Consider the following 22,473-nt stretch of genomic DNA (forward strand, 5'->3'; position numbering starts at 1 on the left):
CATGGATATGATATTAAACTAATAATAAACAATTGTTACTTTATACTATTCTAGTCCTTTCAGGTTAACTGATTTAGCTACTAACCTTTCAGAGACAAGCTGGGCTTTGGTTTCAGTAAAACTGTTCTGATCTGTTTCTTCTGCAAACTGCAATATATCATTGCAGAAGAGAAAGCAGAAATTATTAGATGTATTAATTGCCTCTGCCAGTATGCAGTGGATGTTAAAAAGGCAGATACACTGTCATAACACATTCAATGAGACAGGAAAGTCGGATATATGATTCTAGTCATTCATGTTCAAGAAAGAAGAATGCTACATACAAAGGGAGTTTATTAAAAGGCTCTGAGGAATATCTGACCTTTCTCGTATGAAAACTTTAAAAGAACTGTGCCTGTTTGGCACAGCAATGTGAAAGCCAAACAGTACCGTGACTGATTTGAAAATAACTCCAGTAAAAATACTAAGGAGAAAAAGCAACAATGGCATGAAAACTAATTGACATAAATGAACTAATTAATTTAGATTGGAAGCTAGCTTAAAAATAATGTCTTCTATCTGAATAGTGATGTCTGAACAACCTTCTCAAAAGGGGGAGTGAACCCTTGCAATTTCATAGATCAGTTTCTGAAAAGGAGAGAGACCATGGAGACTTGCAGGGATCTCTCTTCCAGTGCTTGCTTCTGTCAATATTGCCGCCCTTACAAAGAAACCAGTTCTATTACTAGCAAATGTGCAAGAGAAAGTGGAAACAAAAAAAAAAGAAAGCCTAACAACTTCAGCGCAGAGACGTGGAAAAAAAAAATCTCCATGTAATCTGGACTTCATGCTGTTTTCCCATTATTAATCAGGATAAACACGTATGAACATTTTCCTGTGTTTCACAACCAGAAAAGTAGGGTTATTTTACAGAAGCGCAGTCCCAGCAACTTCAACCATAGAAGAAAAAAAGAATACCTTTCCAGCCACACCAACTGGTTTGGCTACATATGTTGCGTATGCCACACTCATGATTTTTTCAACATTAGTCAAAACATCCTGTACTGTAACCTTGATGCCAACCTAGAAGGAAGGAGGTAGCGGAGGAAGGAGACAAAAAAAGTATTTACATCACTGTCAGTTGAGTTGAGACAAAATGGTGCAGTGTTTATCAAATTAATTATATCCAGTCTCCTAAACCTAAAACAGGTAAAAAGAACTGCTCTGCTGTCACCGATACATCTCTGAGCACATAAGAACATCACAATATTCACCAAGCTCTGAAAAGCTTTTAGTACAACTGTGTATGTACGTTTAGCATCTCTTGTAGAGTAAAATAAAAAATAGGGAAGACACTTAGATTTATGGATAACTTTTTCCATTTACTTGTGTGCCATTTGGAGTCCCCATCTAAATCTTTCTAAGATCTGTATGAGCAAAAAAGTCTGTATAGACGTATAAAACAATGAAACATCTGAAGGTGAAACACTATTTGATCCTAAGAGACAGGCCTGACATGCATTAAAGCTTCTGATTTTTTTCTAATTTTTAGTACCTTTTGGAATACATTCTCCAAGAGATGCATCACTGCCATTAATATTAATGAGAACTGGACTTGGGCACACTGCAGAGAAAAGTATCCTTAAGGTTCAATTCTGATTTCAAGTAAGTGACAGGGCAATGCACTGGGTATTTGTTACAGTATGAAGTGTAAGAACATGCATACATCCAAGATAAATATTTTTGTCTCAGAAGTTTCAAAAATACTTACAACTCCACCTGTTCAGTGGATCCTAGCTCTGACCCAAAGACTTGTTAGAGGTCAACAGCTTTGCACTGGACCAACACCACCTAACCCATCCTGTCCATTACACCAGCCAAAGATTTTAAGTCTTCAAGGTCCAGTTTCTATTTTGACATGGATTATTTTACAGGAAACATGCAATTATAATAGTCATTATGAAACCAGTTTCATTAGGCAGTGTTACTGTTTAGATAGCTGCACAAAGCTCCTTCTGAAACAAACAAGACTAGACCCATGTTGCATTCCTCTATTCCTTCCTCCTCTCCTCCATTCTTTAAATATCATTAGGAGTAAGAGTAATGGTGTCTTACCTCCATGCTGGTTTTGAACACTCTGTTCACCTTTGCTTTGATGGTAATAATTTGTCCAACCCTGTTAAGAATAACAACATCTTATGGTATGTAATCATGCAGCCTAATAAGGGTTTGAATCTGCCTCTCTAGGTATTCCTAATAGTAGTGAAGAAAACCTCATTAATAAGTCTGTGTCTTCCATACTGTACCGAAAATGCACTGGGAAAGGTTTAACACTGTTACTCACCAGTCAGACTTCATTCATGCTCAATAATGATTTTGGTCACTCAGAAAACTGCAAAAGTTTAATACTAGCATTCCTACTCCTTGCTGATGTCTGCATGATGTCAGGTGTGCTCCAGGCCACAGGTCCCCCAAGAAATTTTGGCCTAGATTCTACTTTTGTTCAAAGGCACATAGTGCTGTGAGTTATACTAACTCTTCCGCTGTGAGGACAGGCTGGGAAAGCTGGGGGGGTTCAGCCTGGAGAAGAGAAGGCTCTGGGGAGACCTTACTGCAGCTGTCAGGACTTAAAGGGGACCTATAAGAAGGATGGGGACAGACTTGTTAGCAGGGCCTGTTGCAATAGGACAATGTGTAACAGTTTTAAACTAAAAGAGGGTAGACTTAGACTAGATCTAAGGAAGAAATTTTTGACAAGGAGGGTAGTGAAGCACTGGCACAGGATGCCCAGAGAGGTGGTAGATGCCCCATCCCTGGGAACACTCCAGGTCAGGTTGGATGGGGCTCTGAGCAACCTTATCTAGTTGAAGATGTCCCTGCTCACTGCAGGGGGGTTGGACTAGATGGCCTTTAGATGCATACCTCTGAACAACTACTCTTTCCGATCTACCTACATAGAATACCTAAACAGAATTGTATTTTTTTACCTACATAGAATAAAATTTAAATGAGAAAGTAATTTCCTTCCTTCTGGAATTTCTAAAGTATGTGTTATGTGTTGATAACAAGAATAACCCTTGTTTTCAAACCCTTAATATCCTAACACAAGGCAATGCTGAAAGGGTGGAAAGAAGGCAGTTTCCCCTAAAGTTGTCTTATTGAGCAGAGCAGTAAAAGGACATGATGTGCATGGTAAGTCAGAACCACAGCCAAAATAACTGGGCATCAGGCCACCGCCTTCAGGGAATTTAGACTGACTTAAAACTGCTAAAGATCAGTCCCAGAGCAGGCAAAGTGCAGCTAGCTACATCCGAGACTGCACAATATAACTCAGATCACTCGAGTATCATGAAACACACATCTACAGCTAAGGATTTGGCACAGTTATGACCCCAGTTTATAAAAAAAATATTTCTTTATAATTTCTTCCTAATTTAATGAATAGGGTTTTGACATTTAAAGGTAAGGCTTTTCTTAAATAGCTTTTCTCAATGCTAGAACTTCAAATGAATTATTACCTAACACTAGAATGGGGAATAGGAAACCTGCTCCTTTGTAGTACCAGACAGGAACAACCACCTACACAGAAACTTTCTTTTTCTTGTTCACATTCAAGAACACAAGTAGACAAGTAGCCTTTGAGTAGATGGGTGGAAAAATGGTTAGAGGAAAGGACTAAGACCATCTGCAGATACACAACCCTCATTAGCTTTGGAAGAACACATTCAAAAGGCATTTTTCCACCATCCATTGCAAAGAAAAAGGACAGTCATTAATGTAATAGTTCTAAAACGCACAGCTAAGAGAACCACCAGCTCCTTTACAAAAAGGATAATGTGTTCAGAACAGTAACGCAATATTTATATGTAAGCTTGGAAAAGAAGTTGACATTAGTCTCATAAAAAGGCTTTAGAAAGCTTAGAGGCAGAACGCACGTCAAGTACCCTGAAAGAACTCTGAAGACTCTGCATCTGTCACAAAACTCCCAAGATTACAGAAACACAGCAGTAGAGGTAATGACAAGTACAAGGTGAAAAAAACCAGAATATCTTCATTAGATAAACTCTATGACTGAACACAACACATACTGATAGAGAGTGTGAGGCTTTCCTTAAAAGAGAGAGAGCTCAGAGTCTCTACAGATGCTTGCAGAGGATGTCACGGTCCCTGTCAAGAACATCATAAGCTCCAAGCAGGTGACTGCAGAGGTCTTTACCGCAGGCTTACTATTAGGGCACTGTTCTTCTGTACAAAGATTTGTTTATTCGGCCTTTGTCAGCAACACCTCCCTGGTGACCTCTCTTCCTCTGTGTGAGGACATTGCACAAGAGAGGTTGAGAGAGTCCGAGTCCATCTGCCTTTGAGAAGGCTGCAGCATGGATACCACAGAACAAAGCTGGACATGACCTCACTCAGCCTGAGATACCAGTCCCGCCATAAGGTGCATTTGGACTTCACAGGCATTAGACTCCCTGACTGACTGACAGCTCCCCTGGTGCTCCAAGCAGTCTATGCAGCTGGACTCACTTTTCATTGTAGAAAACTGTAGTCCTCTGGGGTCCATGGCCCTATCAGAAAATAAAGATGTCAGTACTGAGATGGTCAGACAGTATGATAGTGAAATGTCTTTTCATATACTTCTGGGAGCTGTTTCAAAATGAAATGTTTTACACTGAATCACGTATTCTGACTTTGGACAAACTGATTTATTTATGCCAAGAGAGCTAATCACCTTGGACATTTAAACAGACACGTAAGGGCAGAAGTCACAGAACACCACACTTTTACTTGAAACTGGCAGAAACCTTTTGAAATGTATCAGAATGAACTGAATATGATTCACATGTGGAGCACTAACAAAATTTAAATAAATGCAATTTAAAATCAGATGTTCTTGCTACCACTGAACTGCTGCATCTTAAAAAATGAGGAAGGGGGATTTTCTTGTTATCACGGTATAAAACTAAGTTTTGCAATACATAGCTTTGTGGAAATTTCTGTTTCCACGTCAACTGAAAAGAAATATGCACAGAGAAGTTAATCCTTACAGAATATTTGGTAACCTGTGTTAAGTAAATGAAACCTTACAATAGGTAACTTTCAAAACATATTTTTAAGTTTGTGAGTAAGATACAAGAGCTCTCTTCTTCATGCAAGATGTTTGTATAGTCGACAAGATCTGGCAAAATTTAGGAAGTTACACAGTAACCTACAAACAGGATGTTAGGGATGACCTGAAGCTGAAAAATAATTATGGAAACCTCTTCACAGGTACAAGGCTTGTACCCTAAATTCTTGTCAAAAATGAAACATTGGCACCACAAGTGGAAGGATAACTAGAGACATATTTGGAAGAAAAAGTATTTTCATTATATTTTAGATGCTCTGTTCTGCTCTCAGAAACAAGAGAGGAAATTGCTCTGAAGCTACTGAAGTCTGAAATATCATGCCTGAAAGAAAAACATTTCCCGAACTTCATTTGTAGGACTATGATTACAGTTTTCACAGACAGGATTTTTTTCCTAAGGACAAAATTAAAAACACAGAACAATTACAGGCAGGAGAAACACTTTAAAACTCATTTTGTAAAAGAGACCAAGAAATTCTCTTGAGTTCTAGATTCAGTATGACCACGTTTACTTTTCTGCTACTGGTTCTAATTCTCATCCTAATGGCCACTACTCAAAATCTGATGTTCAGAAGTGCAAGGAGATGCTTATTTTACACTCAAGTACTGCAACAGTTTTAAAGTGAGATCAGCTGTACATCTGACAGACAATGTTGCTTGGTTCAGAATCAGGTCAACTGCACGTGCATTGGTCTGTATAACCAGGTCCACTGCATCTAAGGACTCATTATTCCAGATTACAAGGTATAAAAACTCAGAAAAACTACAAGTAATGGCTTTATGTTTCTGTAAAGATATGGCTTAGGAATAAATGTGCTATTTACTCTTACAGTGTCTCTTATCCCTTGGAAAATCATGAAAAATGGTTAAAACAAAAGTTAAGTCCTTTATTATTTTGTAGACTCGGTCAATGCTCAGTGATCACAAATAGAAAACATTTCTGTTTTGTTAGATGAACACATTTTTGTAAAAGAGCTGAAAGAAAGAGATGGTAAGAAATAAACTGAAGGAGCACTTACAACAATTCATACAATAACTGTTATAGGTACGTATTCCTTATTTAACAGAGATAAGTAAAGGCCCGCAGCATTCACTTTAACCAGAGCCAAAGATGACTGGGACATCAGTTTCTCACCTGGCATCTAGGTTTCCAAGCCAAAGTAAGTACAGTTTATTTTTGACCTGTGAAATCGATCTGTTTTCTAGGTGGGTCAGGCTATCACAGACAGAAAAGAGCAATTTTGAGACTTAACCCTGTGACTCTGGGGAGTTCACTGACGTGCTATCTCAGATTTTATACTACCTCAGTTTATCTCTGCCAAATAAGAATCTCTACAATGAACACTTTTGACTGTTGTTAGCTGGCTTTGTACCTGGCAGCCTCTTCAAACTGTATGTCATCCATAGACGCCATCACACAAGACACACCAGTGTGTTTCTCAGCTTCAAAAGAGACACATGGACACACAATTACCACATTGCATTTGCAGCAAGCTAATCACCTCTACTTGTGCATGAGAGATGGACATGAAACACAGCAGATCCCACTTCTTTCTTGGATCACCCTAACGCAAGTCTGCAGTGGACCCCTTAAAAAAAAAAAGAAGCTAAATAAGATTAAAGTTAATATTTACCATGAAATAAGGGTAACATCAGAAGATGAGACTAGATCAGGATAATGATTCTACTCAGTTTGAAAAGCTCTACTTAAGGTCTTTCTTTAAAAATGAACATTCTGATAAGAGAGAGCGAACAAGCATTTTGCAGAACAAAAGGAGTCACAAAGCACTAACAAGCCTACCGAAATCTCAGCAATCTCCCTTAAAACAGAATGTCGTGAATATCAGCTATGTTAAACAAGTGTGGAAGTTTTATGTCAGTTGAGGATTCTCAGACACAGGAGAAAGATTTACTGGCTCATTAGCGTGGTCACATCAGTAGAAAGCAGGTAAGTAGATGTTCTCACTGCTATACTAAAACCGCAGCAGTTAAAAAAAAACAAATACAAACAACATTTTAAAAAACCCAAACCAAGTATTTACTTATTATAAAAATTTTAAAATACTTTTACCAAAAATTTGAACTATGTTCTTCATCTCCCTAGGATGCATTTGTTTATGAAAAAAAATTCACCCTATTTGTATTAATTATGAAAGTTAATCTGGAAAAGGTAAACATCTTCTTTGCTGTTAGTATTTAATAGCCCAATAGTTATCTTTTTACGGCAACTTACTGTGATTTATTATTTATTTGACCACAGCACCTAGAGCTCCAAGCCAAAGGCTAAACCTCTACCACACTAAGAGCTGTATAAACACAGGGAACCTCTGCTCCAGAAAGTTTCCCAAGTGACAGAGGCAAAGGAGGATTAAGATAAAACCTAGAAAATAGCACTACACAACAAGAAAGAGTTCTCACTGGCAAGCAAGCCCAGTATTTTTAGCAAACATTGCAAGAAGCAGCTTAGAGGAATTAGAGGTAGGAAGGTGCATGAGTTATATCAGTATTTGAGGAGTTCCCTTTGAAAATACGAGGGTAAAACACATGAAGGCACTTATCAGAAACACTGCAAACGGTGATGAAAGTGGTCACTGATGACTAAGAGGCTGGAGTCACCACTGTGACAGGTAATGCAAGGTGATGATGGGGATAATCACAATAATCATAAATGGCCTCAAAAGTGAGGAAGCAGCCAGCCAGGTGGATCACATATAAAGCAGCAGGGCATGGAAGGTGCAAAACCTGGGCACTTGCAACTGCATCAGCTGGCACTAATGCAGGTGAAAGATGGTAAAGCCAAACAAATCCCTGCCTGGCATGTTGAGTGTGCTGCGACACAAAAAGCAAAGCAAGGAAAGCTGTTAAAAACCCTTTGTGTGCATCGGGATTAACCCTGTGGGGTGAATGGCTGCTGCTGCCCTAAGCCTAATCAAGTACAAACAATTATGAAAGGTGTATTGAAGGTGAGCTGGTGGCAGATTCACAGCTGATGGAGATCATCACAGCTTAACTGAAGTCCAGGGAGCAACGATGAACCGTTGTAGCAGCTGGGGCTCTGCCACTTCAGAGCAGGGACTCAATTTCAGGGGTTGCTCAGATCACTTTGGAGTCTCTCTGCAAAGAGCACTGTTAAGGGGTAAATCATGGAAAGACTGAAATCAAATGACTCCTTAGTTCTAAAATAAATCTCAAAAAAAGCGTGATCATACTGGGCAGTTGCTACATGCTAGGTAGTTTCTGGGTTATTGTGTGGGACAAGTTCTACAGGATCCCAACTCCTTCCATACAGATTACATAAAGTTGCACTGAGCGTGGCACGCACCTACGCCGCAAGCGCAGCATGGTCACCGCGTCACATGGAGATGCCATGCAGACATGAGCTCCCCAAATACACCCGCTATTCTCAAGGCTCATTATGGGCTGCTAATGTATGCAGCTGTACTTGGAAACGGAGTTCACTAACAGCAGAAAGAGCAGAACCTTGGGTTTTCTTAGTGCTTTAGATGTGGCTTTTGGTTCCAGAAGTTAGCCGAGGAGGTTTTAAAAGTCTTTGAACCAGAGTGCTCTACCCAGTGGTTGGGTTTGTGGTTTGGGTTTTCTTTCCACCCATACGCCAATATTCTTACATTAGTACTTCCCTTTCTGCCAGTATTTCCCTTTTTTTCCCATCCCTTTCTGCCTTCCGCTGCTCTCTTTTTGGTTCTCCTCACCCTAACCACCCCCTTCACATCCTGTTTGCCCTTCCCTAGGACCCGATGCTCCTCTCCAGCCCCACCAGCTCCCTCACAGCCCCTGACGCCTGTTCCTAATCTGAACCCCCAAATCTCACACGCTTCCCCCTGGCTAAAATCTTCCCTCAAGCCCAGCTCTCCAGCAGCCAACATTTCGCCTCCTTCTCGCCTGTCACCGGCAAAGACCGGGACAGTGCTCCAGGAGTCAGGAAAGGAGCAGCAGTCCCCACGCAGCCGACGAGTTTCAGACGCATTTCGAGGTGGGGAGAGGGGGGAGACGACACAGTGCGGCCCCCGGGGCAAATGGCGGCGGGGGCGCCTCTCGCCGCCACCTGAGGCGACGCGCCCCGGCCCACCGCCCTCCCCCGCCCCTCTACCTGCGAGGCAGGCGGCGGCGTCCATCCACTGGAGCAGCTGCCCGGCGCTCAGCTGCTCGCGGGGGTCGGCGTGCGCCGGGAAGACGGTCTGGCACATGCAGACGCCGCCGCCCGCAGCCGCCCCGAGCCGCTCCATGGCGCCGCGAGTGAGGCGGGCAACGGCGGCCGAGGCTCCTCGGGAAACGGAGAAGCAGCGCTGGCCCGGCCCGGCCTCTCCGCTGCCTACAGGGCTGGGGCGGGCCGGTCCCGCCCCAACGCCCAGGGCTGGGGTGGAATCGCCTCTTACGGCGAGAGACGGGAAGGAGCCGCCGGGCTGAGGGGAAGGGGGTGGCGGGGCGCGTATGGGGGCACCGCAGAACAAACGCGGCCCCCACAGGGGAGAGGAGGCGGCAGCCGGGCTGCGGCCCTCTGGTAAACCCGGCTGCCCGTGTCCGGCCCCCGCGGCTCCTGCCCCGGCCCCTCTGAGGCCGCCTGACGGCCTAGCCGCCGGGATGGCACGGGAGCCGGTGCCGCTGGCGGGGTTTGGCATGCGTCTTGCCGCCGAAATACTTGTAATCCGGCTCACATTATTCTTTTTTTTTTCTTTTTTTTGAAGTCTTGCTCGCTCATGTTGTCACCACCTTGACAGATGGGCCCTAGGGAGACACATTCCCATCTCCAGCCGCCGGTGACTCGGCAGGGAGGTGCGGCAGCCCGGTGAACTGCCGTTGCTGCCGGTGGGGACATTTTGACACCTACCTCGGCGGCCACGGCCCCGGTCACATAATGACACGGGAGTTAATAACTGGAGACCTCACAGAGGGCTCCTTCTCCTACCTGCTCCCCACAGGGCTGGTAAGGTACCGCAGGATATTGCTGGTCTTGCAAACCATGAAAATAGAAGCACTTCTGAGGAAGAGTAGAGCTTTTGAACCGGTCAGGAAGGTCAGCGTTTGACTGTTGCCATGGGTACAGCATTATTGCTATTGAAGGCTCAAGCACGTGAGGTTTTGGCCTTTGGAGATGCTGACAGGCTGGCCTTGTCAGCTGTTAAGGCAGGGCTGGTCGGTGCAGCGGCTGTGGTGCTTCAGTTTAACAGAATGTGTAACCTGTAAATGGTCTTTAAGGAAAGACTGCAAAGCTGATATTTGACTCTGTGCGAGTTCCCCCTGCCCTGGGTGTTGTAAACAGCATAATTTCCTCTTTACAACCTCACTATGACTTGTTACCTGCTTCCCACAGTTATTAAAAACAGACAGCAATTAATTTATACCATGAATACTTGTTCATTTAAACATTGTTAAAGATCCAGCTTTAACCCGTTAGCAGCAGGGAAGATTTTAATTTTAACCAGCCTGTCTCTCCAAAATAGTTTCTCAGTGCAGTAGGGATTTTCTTCCCACATGGTCCGTTACTATCATTGCACTGTAGCAAGATCGCTGTTTCTTTGTCACATACTCTTTTAGCAAGCAAGAGGATGGCTGTACCATCACACTAGTTCCATTCCAGAGGATACTGGCTGTGAAAATCAGCATGCTGGGCTATTCCCTAGGTTTATTTCTATTCTGTTGGTTCAGAAAAAAGTTTGTACCGATTTCTTTTTCCTTCTTGACTGGCTTCTGTGAAGGAAAGAAACAGACTCTCTTGCGTGGCGTAGCTCAGTCTTGCTACCTGAACAGGGTTTGTAAGTAGTATGCAGTCAGTGTTTTCTCCTTCCTCATCTGCTCAATCCAGATGACAAAAACTCAAGTTATCGACTTCTCACACCATGGATCCTGGATGTCAGAAAGAAGAGCCTTTAAACAGAACTAAACTTGTTTCTGTTAAAAAAAAATCAACATGTGTTTTGCCTGCCTAGTCATTTGTAAATTTGTTTACAGGTTTACTTTGTCATGCTCATTGGCCAGGCTTCTATAAGGTAATGCTTATTTGTTGTTCTTTCACAGGCAGCTTTCACTAACACACTCTCAGTGATCACGTTTGGCCCATAATGTATCTGTTGTCTGCTGTGAGATTAGGAGCTACAAAGCTGTTAGTATCACAGAGAGGTGAAAGTAAAATCTAAATCTGCTCACATCTAAAACTTTCTGAAGTATGTGGAGGAGTACATGCTTGGGGCCAGTGGTCAGCAGACCTCTCAGGCTGTGTGGAAGAGTTTTAGAGAAACAGAAATGGTAACTTCTCTCATTTGTGTTGGGGTAAGAGAAAACTGGTGTTTGAAAAACACACCTCAGAGCTGTACATACCTCTTGATTTCTAAGGGAAGGATGTAATTCCAAATACATCCATTGGAAGCAGGTTCCCTTCCAGAGCAGGAACGGCCACCCAGGATCCACATAAGCAATGCACAATGGCTTCCACTGCTGTGGACTCTTGGCAGACACACCTGGAGAGTTAGGTGAGAGAACTCACAGTCTAAAATGCCCTCTTCCCAAATGAGTGTCTGCTTTCGTAAGCTGCATGTCTTCTGGCCTCCAGCTCCTCTTTTTTGACCCTGTCTGCTGACTCTAATGCCTATCTTCTGGTTGGCTTCAGCGACTCCTTTCTCTGCAGTCCGTTGTACTCCTTTAGCTTCTTACAGTGTCTCCATTGGAGTTACTGAGTATTTTACAGCCTTCAGTGCATTTGTCCTCAGAAAATACCTGCAAGGTCAGTATTGTTCTCCTTTCACAGCTGAAAAATTAGTGAAATTAAGTTACTGGCCCAAGTTCACAAAGGAGATCTATGTTTTTCACAGTTGAAAAGTACTTTTTGTGGCACAGTGGCTTATACCAGCACCGCTGGCATCACCACCAGATGAAGGTAGCTGGACCAACAGTATGTGACTAAGGCATTCTCTGGGAAGCATCTTTATGAACCACTAGATTTCTCTTGCCTGCTTTGATGAGAGGAACAAGTGGCCAAAGGCAAATGGAGGATGCCTTACATCCAAACCCATACATCACTCAGTCACCAACTTTGGTGAAATTGTTCCTTTTCACATACGAACTGGTAAAATGGTGGTGAATTAGTGAGCTCAGCTTTAGAAGTTTGGTTAACTGACTAAGAAATTGACTTCCCTTCAGAACTGTTGCTTGCTAATGCGGTTTTAAAAACTTCTGTCAGTAAGCGATTCGTACTTAATGGCTTGAGTCTTCTTGTGCAGAACTGAAATAGTAAAACAACAGGTGCAGTACTGTTTTAAATATGTTTACAAGGAAAAAACAAAATGGATATTAGCTTATCATCTCCTTTTAATCCTTACATCTCCTTTGTAATCTCAGTTACAAACAACACGTTTGTAATTGAAAAAATGTAACTTTAAAAGCTTTGTGCAGCACAATAGCGTATCTCACAAGCACTGTGAAAAACAAGACACAGCGCAATGCCTGTAGAGGAACTGTGCCAGAAAAAGTAAGGCACTTCATTAATAAAAGATGAGCTCAGTATTAGATCTGAATAAATCTTCTGTAAAGTAAAGCCATTAGAGCGAGCAGAAAGTACTATTCAGTCATACATGGACAGCTATGTCCCACTCAACTGATAACCTAACTGCTCCAGACCTGCATTTCATCCAAGTTAGAATTTACTCTGGGAGATGGTATAGAACAAGGGGGTAGCAAAGGAAGTCTGATTAAGAACCAAAATTCACAGAAGCCTGTAATCTAGAATTCATTCTTGGGTTTCTACCAAAATTCCTTCTATATTTAAACGATGTATGCATGACTGGAGAGCTGTAGTGTTCCTTGGAAAATAACAGACTAATGTGATAACCATGACATCATTAACAGGTTCACAAATCTTTTCTTACCAATGGAGTGAGCAGCTGTAGGACACACCTCCAAAATGGATCTCTATGGTAATTTTTTTAATACAGATGTCAGTTACTCTATTAAATCAACTACTGTATATAGCTGTGCACCTTTGTAGACTGTATACTTCTATATTCTTGAAACAAAAGTAATACTGCCTGAATTTCTAAATGTTTTTGAGATTCATGTTTCTTTCCTAACCCTAGTTATTAATGGAAAAGTTTTGTTTTTTTGACACAGCTTTTGAAAATACAAGTACTTCTTGTAAAATGAAACTTTATTCTAAAATGTATCCAAAATTGCAAGACACAAGCACCATTAAACAGATAAATAGACATATATTTATATACAGAGAGCATCAAAACACAAAACAATTGTTAATATAATTCTTATACCATTTTAATGAGTATCCATCAATAAAACTTTACAATTTAAAGAAGACTCTTCAGTTGCAAAACAGTTGTAAAATCATATGTATAAATTAGGTTTACTACAATTCCAATAACAGAGGCAAAGTAAAATACAAAAATAATAATCAATACTGCAAATTCAAATACAAAACCCAAAGTAATGCTGCACAGGTACGTATGTACACTGGATTAATTCATGCAGCTAGGCAGTGCAACAAATTAACTGCTTAGTTTAACTTATCACAAAATGGAACAACCATGTTGGCAAACAGAAGAAAATATATTTTTGTAATAAATCATAGTGCATTTTGCAGATAGACTTTATAAAATGATTGTTGAGTGATATACTTCTAAAATTCCCCATGTGATCTGAGATTCCCCATCTCCTCTCCTGCAAAATAAAATAAAAATGACAAAAGCTAAAAAACCCATTGTGGTACAGACTCTGATGTACTGGTACCATCCTGACTGTTTTTTTATTCTCGGTATCAGACTTGTTTGCAAGTGTCCATGTCCACAGAGGCACGCCTTACTCCTTGCTACCAAAAGTAAATCTTTCACGCTATCTCCATAAACTGAATCTCACAAGACGCTTAGACTGCTCTGGTTTAAAGAGACATGGCTGAGCCTTGAAAAAAGAACTCTTAAATCCCTATGAAGTACAGAGAGAGAGTAAAACAGAGGATAGGGATACCTCGTTATTCCTGAAGCTCCTATCCCTAATTGCTTTAATTACATAAACACAGAGTAGCATAAGAGGCTTTTATGGCTTGGATGAAATTTCTGCTGATTTGCTGGGCAAGCGCAAAGCCCGTGTTTCTCCACAGGGCTTGCCTTTCACAGTGCAGAAGGCTACAGACTATTTTGGTTGGTGAAAGGAAGCCTCAGGTAACTACATAGAAAAATACTTCGCAGTGAAAATGTATTAGAGATAAAGAAACAAAATCAAAACTCTTGAAAACTGTGATTTCTGGTGTAGCTGCACTACTAAAACATGGCTGTTCACCTTTCAGTTCTGCATTGGTTGGTGTATCACGAACGTGTGGATAAAACTGAGGTTCATACCTCATTGAATATTACTGGGTAGGTGTCAAAATTAGATGAGATACAATTACACAGTCTGACACTTTTTTCCTTAAAAAGTGATAAGCACGCTCAGTGTTTTCACTAGGAAGTTACTGCTAAAATGCTACATTTCTTTGCTGAGAAGACATTAATTTACAGCAGCCTGTAAACCACTGTTGCTCCCTGCACCCTTTCTGCTTCCAAAACCCCCTTTCAAGCCATGGCTAACTTTCACGTTAATGGGAGTTTCGAGCAAAAAAGGGGTGCAGAAAAACACCTGTATTGGGTAAACAATGTAGCAATTTATACAGCAGCATTTCTAAATTTCCAACATGCAAGCACAGGTAGAGAGAAGCTAAGAGACGGCATGCACTGCAGAGATATGCCATTGTGCTTATGTCTGGTGAAAATAGTATGGCATTTTCACCTGGGAAAACATAAACATTAGCCCCAGAAGACTCACATAGCCAGTATTAATGAAGCTATCAGCTACTACGTAGTAAAGAACACCCCAAAAGAGGGAAGAAGTTTGTCCGCTCATAGCTTATAGATACTGAAGCTGAAGACAATTACAAAGGCACAATACAAGCCTATATTTCTTGAAATTTATATATATTCATATATTTTTGCTCAAGCAACCTAAAGATACTGAACGGTGAAATAATAACTGAAGAAACAAATGTTAATTGAAAATTAAGCACTAAAAATAAGTGACTGCTGGAGAAGATAGCTCATTTCTACCCTTCCTAGGAAGTGAGCTTGTCCACCTTTCCGCTGACAATACGCATCACGATATTCAAGAACATGGTGATCCACCGAGAAAACTGGAAGAGTGTCAGACAACAGACAGAATGGCTTTATGCATCTGAAAATTTGTGAGCAAGTGGCTGCCACAGCAATCTTTCCCACTGCAACTGTTTTACCTTTGGCCCCAAATTCACTGAACCCAGAAACAGTACTTGGAAATTCATACCCATTATCATGCACAGATAAGGCTAAGATAATTCGTGAAGACAACATTTTGGTTAAGTTTGGCACTCAAAATGTTGGAACAGCAGAGCAGGGATTGTACTAGCGTATCATAAAAAAAAATTATCATTTTTTCTATTCATAGCTACACAAGATGCATATAATTTTCAAGACTGAATGACTCACAACTTGGAAAATAAAGCAAATACATCAACACCGCTCCTGTTGAACTCACAGAAAAATTACACCCGCTTTTGTGTGATGAAGTTATATGGCAACTTTGGAGGAAGCTGCTGTCTCAGGCCCAGCTGTGAGAATGTGGACACTTCATCAAGGTGAAAAGGTGCAAGTTACAACATTTGTATTTTTAAACTTCAGCTGTTCCTCAGCTCACAACAAGTATTGGTACAACTGCTGTTATGATTTCAAACCAGCAGTTAATGAAGAAAGATACCAAGCCGAACTAGAACAAGGTATGGTGCAAGCCTGAGGTGGAACCTGCTGTAAATGAGCTTTGCTAATTCAGTGTCTGCAAAGATCTGGTCTATCCAAAACTGGCTACTTTCATCATCTCCAAACCAGCATGTAAAATCATACACTTTTACCAGAAGTTTAACCCCCCGCAACTGCCATTACTATCTGTATTCTCACAATCCTAAATTGGGAGCTCCTAGATTTATTCTTTAAAGCTCTCGGGAAAGGAATCTTTAGCCATCCCTAGAAAGTACGAACACTAGTATCTCAGTTACAACCTCACAGCTGAATTTAAAAGCAGCATATGCTATTGCTGGTGTTGATTCATCTGTACAATGGTTTCTTCATGTGTTGCTTTCAGTGAATGGATCTGTGTCGGCAGAGTGTGAGACCCCACTTAACGAATAAAGGTGCGGGTTTCTAGGCAGGTGTAAACCTTCCAGAGTTCTTCAAACAAGTTAATTCAAGTTACACCTGTTTATAAAAGAGGAAGTAAAGATGGAGAAAATGGCAAACTGGGGCAGAAATCTCATGTTTGAGACTGAAGGATTCAGAAACTCATCTAGAAGGCAGGTTCTTGGGAGCTGCATTATTCTTGCCCATACCAGGCTCAGATAAATACACTTTTATGTACAGGTACATGAAGCTAAATATAAACCCTTGGATTCATTCCTCCTAACTGTAGGTCCTTAAAAGCACGAAGGATTCATCAGTGGAGATGGCAACTGATGCCATAATACAATCTTCCTGAGGCACCTCTCCTCTTCTCTCCCTCCTCTGACTTACAGAAGGGACCTAGGCTGGTAGTTTTTAGGCAGCTAAAATTCGGTTAGGATGAACCAGGCCACAGTGCGGAGCAGAAACAAGTCTGATGTGGTGGTACAGTACTACCATTACAAAACACAGTCTGTAACAGCCTTGTCTTGAGGCTCCAACCCAGATATGCTTTGTGGTTTGTGACCCACACAATTCATGACTTCGCAGCTCCCCAGTTTTGCAAGGAACTTTTTAAAGATAAAACAGTGAGTCTTGATTTTGTGACCTTGTTTCCCTTGTTTGGTCCTTAGACAAGGTGGCTCCTCTGAACACCAGATTCCTGGAGCTGTGCTACGCTGGCCGTCAGAGGCATGCTCTCTCAATACAGAAATGCACACAGGGTTGCATTTTGGTACACCAGAACTAGCACCACTGAACCTCTCAGCACTTTCACCCCTCTGAAAAATAGCTGTTTATTTCAAGAAAGATTTTGAAAAGAAGGGAAGCCTTCAGGGGCAGGTCTGTTTTCTGACACAGTCTAAGGGCTTCAGATAAAGATGTGTCTGTGGTACAACTACTTCCAAGGGCTACAGCTGCGATAGTTACGATCCCCCAAAACAAGACCCTAAACCATTTGGAAAGAGATCACTGTCAGGCAGCGTGTTGGACCTCAGCAACACAGACTACTGCCCTTCTGAGACCGTCCCAGAGGCTGCTGTCAGATGTTAAACACAAGGTCTGGGGGAGCTTGCAGTAGAGTGATTACTCATCCTAACGCAGCACGCACACATGTCCACGTACTGATGACGCTGTGGGAATTTTGTATTGCCGTGCTTTTGAACTCTTTTCAGTATGGCATGGATTGTCTTTTTGCAGTAGCTGTTGATAATGAAGTAGCAAGGAGAAATACAGCAGTTCTGAAGTACACAGAATCTGTAAGACCCCCAATATTATCAATATTAATGCTTAAGGTCAGAAGCAGTATCAAGTTTTGCGTGTATTTTCTACATTAATATTTATATTGACAAATTTGTTTCTTGCTGGTTTGGAAAATTACTGAGGTTTTCTTTATTTCCAGAGATTGGAGTTTGAACATGAGTTTCATTTACAATGTTGAAAGTAATTCTTTGTCTAAAATACCCTTGCCCAATTGTTTACATGTGACCATAATTGGGATTATGGGATTGGGATTGCCCCGTTTTTCTCTGTAAAAGGCTGAAGTGATCTGCAGAAACATTTTTTTAACCTTAGAAATATAGGGAATTTACCTACAGATTGGCTTGGAAGCATGAGGAACATTTACTGCAAGTACTCAAGGTCTTACATGAAAGGGTGAAAGTGCAAAGTCATTAAAAAAAGACTGCCTTTATTCAAAAGCTTAACCTAGTCATTTAAACGAACAATAAAAACAAAACACAGAATAATTTTAAAATAATCCAAATAAGAATCCCCTTCAATTTTACCAGCTTTTTCACTTTTCCCGTCATTGTCTTTCAGTCTAGACAGGATTTGAATTTCTGATGTCAGAAACCAGCAAAGAATACATACACATTTTCAGTTTTTGTTGTATATCATAAAATACTAATAAGAAAGAATCCACAGTTCAAGAATTCCGATTATTTTTCTATCATGATAAACAGACAAATAATTAAATTCTCCTCAAAACACTGCCTCACATAAAGCCTGTGGTAGCTGGGGACAAGGACACAATATGGAGGCAGTGCTTCCTTACCCCTGCGTACCCTCAGAGAGGGGTTTCTGTCCTGGCAGACGTTTTTGGAAAAAACACAAGAGGCTCCAGAGCAAGAGCTAGTATGTCTTTGCTCTCTTAATGCAAGGAAGCCTGCAGGCTGGTGGGTCTCTGCAACAGTCTGCTGAGGTCCCTTGGACAGAGGACAGCAAGAGGAGAGACTTTACTTCCTGTTTCCAGCACAGGGTTTGATCTCTCAGGCTTGCAGGTGCCTGTGGTTGGAGAGCACACACTGCATGACCCGGCACGGAGCCACGGCACGTGCTAGCCTGCAGCTGCCTGATGTCGGCTAAAATCCAACCCCAAGCTCCCCAAAACGGTACCAACTGGGTTCTATTCTCTTACGTTACATTCGATTTAATATTCCTGTAAATGGCTTATATATCTGCTGTTTGAAATAAATTCTGAAACCACTAAGCGTGCTTAACAAAGCTTTAACTATATGTGAACAGCAAGTTTTGATGGCAGAACAAGTATTGTAGTATATAACACACATGGCTGTACAATCAAAAGACACCTTTTGCTTCAAAACAAGAATTTACAGTAGTAAGCAATGGTGGCAAGGTTTCTTACACAAAACCTACAGGAATTTACAGACTATGCATGATCACTGAGGTTATAATGCCAGCAGTAGACTACACAGAGTATCTTTTGTAATGTGAACAAAGTTGACAATAGTTTACCAATGCTTTAAGTAATTCACATAAATAGGCTAACCCACCAGCTATCAAATCTTCCTCCCCTCCCCACCAGAAACAAGTGTTTGCCAGACACATGTACAGCAATCCATAAAACATTTGATTTGTTTTTGTGGTTTTAGGCAAGCATGCACAAAATAGATGCACTGCAACGTTTTTGGAAGGGGATACTTGCCACAAAAAAAAGCCCTCAAAATTAATCTCTAAGCATTTTGATTCACACTTCTCAAATTGCCACTACAAAGCTAATGAAGTTTATTGTATGGATGCTTTTTGTCCTGAAGAGAGAAAGAAAATCTTACTTGGTTCTCAACTAACAGAAAGCTCCAGCTTCCACTTCACTCACGCCACTCTTCCCTGTCTGTATTTCAGACCTAGTTGAGGAACTTGTATTCCCTTCCTTAACCCTTAATGTAAATTTAAATCAAATCAAAGCTAGGAGTTAATCAGAAAATGAAAATAGACTGCGGAACAGCTTATACCTGCTTTTGAACGTCATGTTTCTAGATGACAATTTAGCAAACACTGCTTTTCTTTTCCGCTAAACTGCGCTCTGTGCTCCTGTTGGAGATGGGCTTTGACATCTGCTGGGAGGGCACCTGCACTTGGCTCCTCTGCAGCAAAAGATGTTACAGGCCCATGGATGTCACAGTCCCTGGTCCACAACCTGCCTAGATCAAGAAAACCAACCTCTCTGCTGGCTATGACAGACTCTGCAGGATGCACCTCTGCTTTATAAAAGAGCAGCTAATGAATCCTGGCTACCAGTTTTGCAGTTAACAAGCTTGTTATCAGTAAAATACTTTTCAAACTCTGTCTAGTGAATTATAGCTTTAGTAAATCTCTACTTCAATTAAGTATGCTCTGTTTGGATTTTACTTTCCTCCAGTCCGCATGGCAAAGATCAACTTTTGTTTCAAGCCCTTTTATTGTCATTGTTAATGACTCGTCTAATGCCCGAGTCTGTGAGATGCTAACTTTCCTAATCCCAAATAGTAGGAGCTCGCAGGACACTGCACTGCCGCTCCTTATTTGTTGTTATGCTCAATGTCTCTAATGAAATAAACTCTCTATAGTAGGGCCCTAGTTACAGATGTGAACAACTTTCTGTTTATTGGGCAAGTTGTTCTTATTTTCGTGCAAAGACCTGGCATGGTACGCTTAATGGGAAAATCCAAATGAGAGAGAAGAAAACATGAAGATTAAACAACAGAAATAGACTACAAACATCCAGTTCATCCAGTCGATAATTTGGCTCCTCAAGGATCGGAGCAGTTGTTCCACAGCAATAAATCTTCATATCAAAAGCAATTACTGATGATTTCACTCTACAGGGACAAACATACGTTTGGTCACGGTTATTGTTATAATTTCCTCCTAATCTGAGGAACTGTATGTATCTCTGTAACAGACCACACTTCTAAATTGTATGGTCTATTTCCTAGTACCCCCAGGGTATTGAGAAAATGCATCACCTTTCAAAATCCCCATGTTTTGTGCTGATTCCCTATGAAAACTGGTGCTAAACTGCCAGAATCTTCTCTTAGCAAAGTTAAGCTTCTTGTCTCAGCATTGTAAAATCTTAGAGGATCCCCAGGCCTAACTGCAAGAAGAATTCTGCAAGTTTTCAAGAGAACAGCGAGGTAGCATATGAATACCTTGTTTCTGAGCGCACAGCTGCGCACACCTGGTGGATATATTATCCAGTCCTTAATTACCAGACCCTGTGAACAAGCCTGCTTGACCACTCGGTTACTCTTCCGAGAGATACAACCACAGAACCCTGCACAGCTAAGGGGCACCCTGAATCATCCACAAGATTCAGTGAAAACATGGAACAGACAAATGAAATGACTATTGGTGAATTAGGCTCTTACATACATATCAGATGTTAGGCAATCCACTTTTGGGGATGTGGAAGGAGCTTTCAACATTAAGTCCAGCTGTATTATGCAGAGCAACTAGGTAGTAAATCTCATTTTCATCCGATTTCCCCAAAACCATGTCTTTCAGCACATTATTTATCATGCTGAACTCAAATAAATACAAAAAAGATAATTTGTTTTCTCAATTTCTTTTACACATTGACATTAAATAGTGGCTAGAAATTGACCATTTCAAATTATAACTGAAAATTGCATTTTTATTACATGTGAAAACAGGTACCCAGGAAAATCTTTGTACATTTTTATGGCAAGTTTTCCCATTACATGAGAGGCTTTCTTACACATTTTAAGCTGAAGTGAAGAAGAGTGACCAAACAGAAGTTTGGACTAAAATTGCAAAGGTATTAGCTATGTTCAGGGAAACTATGTCTGCACAACTGAAAAAAACATGGAAGGACAACCCCATAAAAATAGCTCATGTAGTAGTGAACAATGCTCTAATAAGAAAGAGAAGAAAGCCAAATCTGTTCCGCATATCAGCGCTATAGATACATAAATGTGTTCCTGCATTGGTAAAATATTTAAAATAATGTCTGTTTAGGGAAGATTTAATTTGAGCTTCTAGACTGTCCACACTTAAGCACGGTTTTAGCATATTATCAGTCCCACTTTCCTGAAGGCTACTACTTGTATTCTTAAATCTGTTTAAAATTATTATTATTAAAATTATAATTGTAATTTTTTGTAAGAGTTATCTGTGGAGGTTTGATTTCAAACAAATATGAATGTGTTTGCAGGATTGGAGTTTTAATGTGCTGAACAGATGATCCTTTATTTTCACTAATTTTTTTACTGTAATATTTTTCCAAGATAACAGCACAGGCAGACAATTTGCATGCATGCAGTCAAAGCAGTATTTTAGATAATGAGTTTTTTCTTGTTTTTCAGGTTGAAACATCACTGTAGTAATTTCAATGGCCCCTCTGTATTTTGCTCTGTTTACTCAGTTTATGCATCTGCCAAATAATGTCATACCTCAGATAAACTATATATTTCACCCAGATCAGGGTGAGATGCTAGCAAAAAAATGACCTTATGTGAGTGGTTTCATCAGAGTTTAAGCAGGAAAACTAACATAAGCAGCAGCTTATAGGACTGAGCCAATAACATCTGGAAAGTAAGGGAAGCTGCATACTAAAATTTAAATCTAACTCATTTATCTCTGAGTGTACTGGATTTTTAATAGTTGTTCCATATCATTAAATCCTGAATTAGATCCTTAATTTGATCAGTTTGAACAGAAACGAGCTGTCACTATTAGAAAGAGTTTTTTGGATTTTATTTGAAAGATGTGCTTTGTCAGGATTCCCATCCTTAGGGCTCAACCAGACCCAAGAGTGTTTGGGACAGGAGCTGTGGTGATCTCATCACTTACAATGAATTAAAGAAAAAAAAATTTACCTGTACTGATCTTTTTTTG

General features: G+C 40.8%; 1 protein-coding gene across 1 annotated transcript in view; it reads right to left on the reverse strand.

Moving 5' to 3' along the window:
• ACOT12 (acyl-CoA thioesterase 12) overlaps positions 1 to 10,151 on the reverse strand; it is a gene marked incomplete at its 3' end in the record, with an annotated part of 30,763 nt that extends 20,612 nt beyond the window's left edge. Inside the window, exons 1-4 of the mRNA XM_082013342.1 lie at positions 9,216 to 10,151; positions 6,481 to 6,550; positions 2,095 to 2,155; positions 958 to 1,062 (exon numbers count right to left, since the gene is read on the reverse strand). Of these exons, the coding sequence (XP_081869468.1) occupies positions 958 to 1,062; positions 2,095 to 2,155; positions 6,481 to 6,550; positions 9,216 to 9,744 (765 nt within the window). The 5' untranslated portion in view covers positions 9,745 to 10,151. The remainder of the gene's footprint in view (positions 1 to 957; positions 1,063 to 2,094; positions 2,156 to 6,480; positions 6,551 to 9,215) is intronic.
• Positions 10,152 to 22,473: the final 12,322 nt, after the last annotated feature.

The sequence above is a fragment of the Phaethon aethereus genome, assembly GCF_964289735.1.
Source record: "Phaethon aethereus genome assembly, chromosome: Z".
Taxonomy (NCBI): Eukaryota; Metazoa; Chordata; class Aves; order Phaethontiformes; family Phaethontidae; genus Phaethon; species Phaethon aethereus.